This window comes from Cebus imitator, unplaced genomic scaffold (genome assembly GCF_001604975.1).
Source record: "Cebus imitator isolate Cc_AM_T3 unplaced genomic scaffold, Cebus_imitator-1.0 Scaffold51, whole genome shotgun sequence".
Classification (NCBI taxonomy): domain Eukaryota; kingdom Metazoa; phylum Chordata; class Mammalia; order Primates; family Cebidae; genus Cebus; species Cebus imitator.
This window is the reverse complement of record NW_016107366.1, coordinates 9,766,012-9,773,103: the sequence shown is the minus strand read 5'-3', so window position 1 is coordinate 9,773,103 and position 7,092 is coordinate 9,766,012. Positions and strand designations below refer to the sequence as shown.

Below are 7,092 nucleotides of genomic sequence, written 5' to 3'. Positions count from 1 at the left end.
AAAAAAAAAAAAAAAAAAAAAAATAGTAAGCAACCTCAGCTGAGAGCTAAGAATAGGACCTGGAAGCCAGACATGTGTCAGACTCAGATACTCAAATTCTTCTCTCACCTGGGAAGACAGTCTCCTCCTGCAATGGGGGATGATCCTAGCCTAACGGCAGAGTCTGGGATGCCTAAGCAGAGTGGGGAGGAATGGATGGGTGGATTTGGAGTGTTTGGTGACGTTAGAGGGTCCAAGCAAGAAAAGCTTTTGGAAAAAGGGGCTCAACCTGCAGGAGAGTGGTCTTCCCACAGGCTGATCTTGGCCATGATCATTAGTAACACACACAATTCCATTTGAATTTCAGTTCAACTATTTGTTGTGTACTCTTAGGCAGATTTTTGTCTGTTTTCCCTTTCTAATGGAGGCAACCCCCCGCCCCATAGAGTTCAGTGAATACCAGGAACGTGCCGGTACATACGTGGTATGTACTGAATACACGTTCTTGCTACTGCTGTTACCTCCCTCGCTAGGCTCTTTGATCAGCCCCAGCCCACTCACTGGAGCTTGTGGAATTGTTCAAAGCCAGCGGCCACATACTGCCCTCCATTCTTCAAGTCTGCCAGGTCAGTGACACGATGGCCGTGACAAGTGTAGAGAGCACGCACAGCCAGTGGGGCCTGCACGGCTGATGTCACCTCGCAGAGGAAGGCCTCCATGGTGGGGAAGCAGCGTTGAGTCACCACCAGCCGGGAGCCTGGGAAGAAGGGGTCCCCATTCCGGTACACCACAACCCTCTTGGCTGCTGGATGGCCAGCCGCCATAGTGTAATCTGTCAGAGACACAGAGCTGTTGCCAGGCAACCAAGGAAGGGCTGGGAGCGGTGCCAATCAGAGGTGGAGTCCAGCCCTCTCACCCAGGAAGGCAGAGGGAGCCTCTGGCAGGAGCATTTATCTGCACTCAGGGTTTCATCCAATCTGCTCTAGGGAGATCACACTTCAACACAGGTGTTCCTTACTCTGCAGAGCCTCCTTGCCACTCTAAAGCACAAGGCTGAGCTCAATGGCGGATCAGCTTCAGAGGTTGTTCCCTAAGGAGGATGGCTAGATCTGTTCCTGGACTGTGGCTCCCAGCTGGCTCTGGGATCAATGCCCCATGCCTGTAGGAAGTGAAAAGCAGGGCCCAGAGTCTGTCCTGGCCAGAAGCAGAAAATGAAAGCAGCCAGGCTCAGAATGTAAGAAAAACCTTTATTCCCAACAGGTCCCCCATTCCACTTCCCCCAGGTAGCCACAAATTTGTTTTGGTTTTTGAGACAGTGTCTCGCTCTCTCACCCAGGCTGGAGTGCAGTGGCACAATCCTGGCTCACTGCAACGCAACCTCCACCTCCTGCGTTCAAGCGATTTTCCTGTCTTAGCCTCCCAAGTAGCTGGGACTACAGTCATGCACCACCACACCCATCTAATTTTTGTATTTTTAGTTGAGATGGGGTTTCAGCATGTTGGTCAGGCTGGTCTCAAAATTCTGACCTCAAGTGATCCACTGGCCTCAGCCTCCCAAAGTGCTGGGATTACAGGTGTTGAGCCACCATGCCCAATGCCTTATCCACAAATTTGGATTCAGCTATAGGCAGAAGATTGAAAGCGTACCCTTCCTCCTTCCCTATACTCATGCCAGCTCTCTGCTCCAGCTTCTCTTGGCCTCACTAGCCACTGATGCCAGGGGCAGGGGCAGGAGGCAGAGCTGGTACCAGGGAGGTAGGATGAGGTCTTGTCCTCTCTGCCCTTTCATAGCATTCCCCTTTGGAACTTGGTCCTCTCCTGGCTTCCCAGGGTCTAGCCAGATGGTCCTGTTTTCCATGGCCTGCCCCTCCACTGTTCCTCTCCTGTACAGCCCGCCCCTGTGGAAGACAGGATCTTAGGTGACTTTGATCTCCATGGTACAGTCCTCTGCTTTTTCGGTCCTTCGTGACTAGGCTCATTGGAGGTTCCATCTCTGGAGCTTCTATCACTAAGGGTCTGATCTTGGGTGGTTTAGTCCTCCAGAGATCGAGGCCACCATGCTCTGGCCCTGACAAGGTCCCATCTGAGATGATATGGTCCTCTGAGAGGCCCAACTCTTGTGTCCTGACTGTTTGGCAGTCAGGCTCTTTGTGGTCTAGTTTTCTGGGAGATGTCTCTTTATTATATGTGTCCTCACAGAGTGCAGGCAGCTGTGTCCTGTACTTCCTGGGACAATGGTCCCTAAGTTTTAAGCCTCTGGGGGTCTGGTCCTCCAGGATTTTCATCTGCAGCAGGCAGGTGCCTCCAAAGGTCTGTCTTCCATCATCCGGCCCTTTGGTGAGCCTGTCCCCCAGAGCCTGGCTGTTCGATGGTATTGACAACGGTGGTCCAGCCCTGCTGTAGCATGGTTCTCTGCACTTAGCCCCAGCAGTGTTTTTTTGTGTAGTGGCTTGACTTCCTGGGGATATGACCCTCTGGCAGGAGTCATCCTCCTGTTCTAGCTCTCCAGTGGTCCTGTCTCTGTAGGACTGGTCCTCCAGTGGTGCGCTTGGTTGTGACTGGTTCCTCTCACAGGCTTTTTTCCCATGTTCTGGGCACACACTGGGCTCCTCTCTGATCGGGCCTGCCTCTGGGGATCTCAGTGTTTGTTTGAGAATTAGGTACTGTTGAGGGAGAGAACATACACTGTACCAAGCAGGTCTGCTTGGGCATAGCAGGAGGTCTCTCCCTAACCCCCACCCTTGACCCTAAATGTTCGGAAAGAGATCCAGGTTAGTGCTACCTCCTTACGGCTATTGATGGCCTGTTGCAGCCAGAGCAATTCCATGGCCAAGTGGCTGCGGTGGTACTGAAGCTCTTGAAGCTCAGGTTGGCTGTGTGACAGTCTTGGATCTGTGGCTTCTGTCAAAGAGGGAAGGAATAAGGAGAAAACCTTGAGGGAGCAGAGCCCAGGAAATGGCCTAGCTTTAGACTTTGGAATCTCCCTTCCCATCACTGCCCAACCATGTGGTGGCCCTAACCAGGCAAAGAGAAGACAGGAAGGGGATGCAGCTTATCTAGCACAAGCCTTTCACTCTTCAGACGGAGAGGCTGAGGCACAGAGAGGGTCAAGGGCTTGCCCTGATCTTGGCAGAGAGGTACCTGGAGTCTCCATCCCTGTCGTGTCTCTGGTCTCCTCTTGGCTGGGTTTCCTGTTCTGCTCCATCTGAAGCCAGGGGCTGTGATCTCTGCAGAGGCTTCCTTGGTTTGCTGAGCTCTCTCCTGACTTCTTCAGCACCGTCTCCTCCCAGGTGGCCTCTCCCTCAGATTCTTTACACGGGACGTGGTTCCACAGCTCCTGCTCCGGATTTGCTACCCTGTCTCCTGCTTTCCAGGTCTGATGGGATTTTGCCTTCTGAGAAATTAGAGAGATGTGAAAGCCCGGGGCTTAACCCTTCCAAGTATCTGGGCACCATGATCTGGCAGACAAGTTGGTGAGGATTAAGGACTAGGGTGTGAGGAGGTGAGTCTGCTGCCTCTTCCAGTGAGAAAACCTTGTCACCAGGAAGGGTGGCTCCACTCTGCCCAAGCCCTCCTTCCTTTCTCTCCTAGGTGTGTCCTACCTCTTGGAGGAATCGTGGCCTGGGAATGCGGCCCTCGGTCCACTGAAGCGTGCCCAGGTCGCCCTCGATCTCTTGTACAATCGCCTCATACTCAGCTCGCAGGCTCTGAAACTGGCGTCGGACCAAGCAGCCCCGAACGCAGGCCTGGAGTGGAGAACGAGAGCGAAGAAGTCCCTCATCACGGTATGGGGGGGAGCTCTCAGAGGACTGTCCTGGAGAGGTCGTCCCGGCGAATGCTAGAGGGGACCCGGCGGCGGGGAAAGGATAGGTGGGCTGTGCGCTGGGGCTCCGGGGGGCTTGAGGGAGGATGCCGGACTGGACTCTCCCCCTCGCCTTAAGGCTCTTCCTGTTTCCCTGATCCCGCGCGAGCGTGTGGTGGGAGTGGGGGCGCGCAGGGCAGGGAGTCTGTGGGTCCCAGCTTTCGTCAGCGCGGTTGGGAGGCCGGAATCTCCAGAGATTGGTGCGCAGGTAAGGGACTCGCTGTGAGGTCCCGGTACAAGACCCCATGATTTCCCTAAGGGAAAATCCCGTGCACCCCGCGCCCGCCTCCGCCCCCGCACCTGCATCGCCAACACCCTCCGAACCAGCAGCTCCCGCTCCATGGGCGCCAACGGCCTGACAGGCCCGCCCCGCGCCTGCGCAGTACGTCATTGATCGGCGCCGCTACGGAGCGAGCGCGGGCGTGGGCCCCGCCCTCCCGTCCCCACGGCAACAGTCTCTCTTCTTTGATAGAGGCGTCCTCGGGACTGGTGACCTGCGTTGCCCCAGCCCCCGACTCCCCCTCCCACAGCCGCAAGGGGCACTCCAGTCCCGCAGGCGGGATCTCCATAACCAAAGGCCCGCGGCGCTGGGCTGTCTCCGCGGATGCCGGGAGAAAAGAGGCAATGAGGGGAAGCAGGACACTGAGCCGCTTTATTTTTCTCTGGTTTAATTCCATCCAGTGCCCCCCTCCCCCATAGCACCTGGGGGGCCGTGGAACACCAGTCCGAGTCCGTAAAAAGTCACAGTTTGAAGAGAATGGGAGGAGCAGTGTGGGCCTGCGTGGGACACCTACGCAGCAGACTGCTCCTCAGGCTCGGCGTTCTCGGCCAGGTGCAGCTTCTGGCTGTGCCCATCAAGGATCGTGGCGCTTTGGACCAGTCCTCCCACCCGAGTCTCCCATCCTGCAAGGGCTTAGTTCCCTCACCTGTCCAAAGGTTGTGGACTGGGGTTGCAGTCCCCGCCTGCCCTCTCTCACTCCCTCTCTCTTCAAACACAGTGGGGTGTGTGCGCTCTGTTTCTGAGGACCAGGTGAAGTGGTAGTGTAAATCAGTAAAAACAATTGCTCAATGCTGAAAGGATAGGAGGACATCGGGCAAGCTTTGCCATGCTTGGTGTCAGCTAAAGTACTCGCAAAGATTTTGATCAGTAGTAAAACATCTCCTGCAACCGCTTTTTTTTTGAAACGAGTCTCACTCTGTCACCAGGCTGGAGTACAGTGACGCGATCTTGGCTCACTGCAACCTCTGCCTCCTGGGCTCAAGCGATTCTCCTGCCTCAGCCTCCCGAGCAGCTGGGACTACAGGCGCTCACCACCACATCCAGCTAATTTTTGTATTTTTTTAGTAGAGACAGGGTTTCACCATGTTGGCCAGGATGGCCTCAATCTCTTTATCTCGTGATCCACCCGCCTCACCCTCTCACAGTGCTGGGATTACAGGCATGAGCCGCCATGTCCGGCCTTGCAACCACTTCTTTTCTTTTTCCTTTTCTTTTTTTTTTTTTTGAGTCATTCCCTTGAGTGTCAGCAACCACTTTTCTTCTAATTTTTGGGAAACTCTAAATTCCTGTACCTGGGGGTTCGGGCAATCTGGCTAAATCTGACAAGAGTGCAAGAGGTGGGGAAGTTGGTTGTGTGTGAATACTCCTGGAGGGTGCTGGGGAGGAGGAAACTGACCTCGCAGGAACATGCACACAGTTGGGTTCCTTGGAAAGGATACATTGAATTACTCAGGTCTTCCAGCTGTCAACAAAGAGAGAAATGGAAGCTTCTGTTAGGAGGGGCACCAAGCCAAATCCCCAATGCTCTGGGGGCTGTCTTCTGGGGAAGCTGAGGGGCTCAGAGCTCTTGGATGCATGCACTCCCACCTTTTCACCCAGACAGCATGTACCTCCTCCACCCCTGGTGCCCCAGGAACCAAAGTACCCAGACATGAACCCACATTGCTAAGCAGCTGGTCCAAGTTACGGTCAGCCATCGTCTTCTTCTGCTCCTCCGGCAGCCCCTCAGTGACCCCATCCTCTTCTTCTTCATCCTCCTCCTCCTCCCCACATACGTCTAGGCTGAAGTGCAGCCGAGCCAGCTTCTCCTGCATCTCCCGAACGTGCTCCAGCTGCTCAAAGGAGCATTCCTTCCCTGGAATGAAGCCCTGTCTGAACCCCGGGAAAGATTCCTGGAACCCTGGACCCTGGTCCCAGCCATATCCCACGGACCAGGCCCTCCAGCCCTATCCACAGTATCCCCAGACCCTCTGAGCCCAGCCCCCAGGACTCACCAAAGGCCTGCAGCCGGCCCGAGTGAAAATCATTGAGCAGGTTCAGGAGTCCCCCCTCCATCTCATAGACATCAGTCACCTCGGTCAGGAAGGAGTGCTGCAGGGGCGTGCCTGCAGAGCCGCCTCCACCTCCGGCCAGCACTGGGCGGCACTTCTCCTTGCCTACTCTGGGTGGGGTGGACATAACCATGATCACACGGTGGGGGGCAGTCAGGCACCTCCAGATCTTTTGTGTCTTCTGCCTATGCACTAATTCATCTGCCCATCTACTCATGAGCAGAAATGGATGTTTATGGTCCTCCCTTGGGCACCAGGAAGGGAGTGAGTGAGGAGGCATGAGGAGGTCAAAAAGAAGTCTTTTCTGCTAATAACACAGCCAGAGCCATGCCTGGAAGGAGGTCCCTGGCTTCCTGAGTGCCTCACTCATTTGTTCTATGACCCTGAGTGAATCACTTATCCCCCTTAATCTTCAGTGTATCTAGAGACAGCTACTCCTTTATTGCCACAAGGGCTATCTTACCTCTTCCCAAAATATCTTACTGTACCTCTTTTTTTTTTGAGACCCAGTCTCATTCTATCGCCCAGGCTGGAATGCAGTGGCATACTCTCAGCTCTCTGCAACCTCGCCTCCTGGGTTCAAGTGATTCTCATGCCTCAGCCTCCTGAGTAGCTGGGATTACAGGTGCCTGCCACTGCACCCTGTTAGTTTTTAAATTTTTAGTAGAGATGGGGTTTCACCACGTTGGCCAGGCTGGTCTTGAATTCCTGACCTCATGTGATCCGCCTGCCTCAGCTTCCCAAAGTGCTGGGATTACAAGTGTGAGCCATGGCACCCAGCCCCCCCCCTTTTTTTTTTAAGACTGGGGTTTCACCATGTTGGTCAGGCTGGTCTTGAACTCCCAACCTCAGGTGATCCACCTGCCTTGGCCTCCAAAGTGCTTGGATTACAGGCGTTAGCCACCGCGCCCGGTCTGTCC

General features: G+C 54.8%; 3 protein-coding genes across 4 annotated transcripts in view; all 3 read right to left on the bottom strand.

Annotated features, from left to right (window-relative positions):
- The window catches only part of DCDC2B (doublecortin domain containing 2B), an 8,109-nt gene extending 6,751 nt beyond the window's left edge, over window positions 1–1,358 (bottom strand). Inside the window, 1 exon segment of the mRNA XM_017527917.2 lies at window positions 541–1,358. Coding sequence (XP_017383406.1) covers window positions 541–803 — 263 coding nt within the window. The 5' untranslated portion in view covers window positions 804–1,358.
- A 245-nt stretch (window positions 1,359–1,603) lies between these two features.
- Window positions 1,604–4,227, bottom strand: IQCC (IQ motif containing C). Its single transcript, XM_017527916.2, is given in 6 exon segments — window positions 1,604–2,000; window positions 2,003–2,642; window positions 2,762–2,880; window positions 3,121–3,373; window positions 3,582–3,725; window positions 4,142–4,227. Coding segments are annotated over 6 exon segments (1,386 nt in total). The 5' UTR covers window positions 4,184–4,227; the 3' UTR covers window positions 1,604–1,812.
- A 263-nt stretch (window positions 4,228–4,490) lies between these two features.
- Window positions 4,491–7,092, bottom strand: part of CCDC28B (coiled-coil domain containing 28B) — a 5,682-nt gene continuing 3,080 nt past the window's right edge. Inside the window, exons 3-6 of one of the 2 annotated variants that reach the window (XM_017527919.2) lie at window positions 6,116–6,282; window positions 5,783–5,976; window positions 5,561–5,583; window positions 4,491–4,686 (exon numbers count right to left, since the gene is read on the bottom strand). In XM_017527919.2, coding sequence (XP_017383408.1) covers window positions 4,632–4,686; window positions 5,561–5,583; window positions 5,783–5,976; window positions 6,116–6,282 — 439 coding nt within the window. In that variant the 3' untranslated portion in view covers window positions 4,491–4,631. Of the gene's footprint in view, window positions 4,687–5,367; window positions 5,584–5,782; window positions 5,977–6,115; window positions 6,283–7,092 lie in introns of those variants that run through there. The other variant, XM_017527918.2, reaches the window with a different exon arrangement.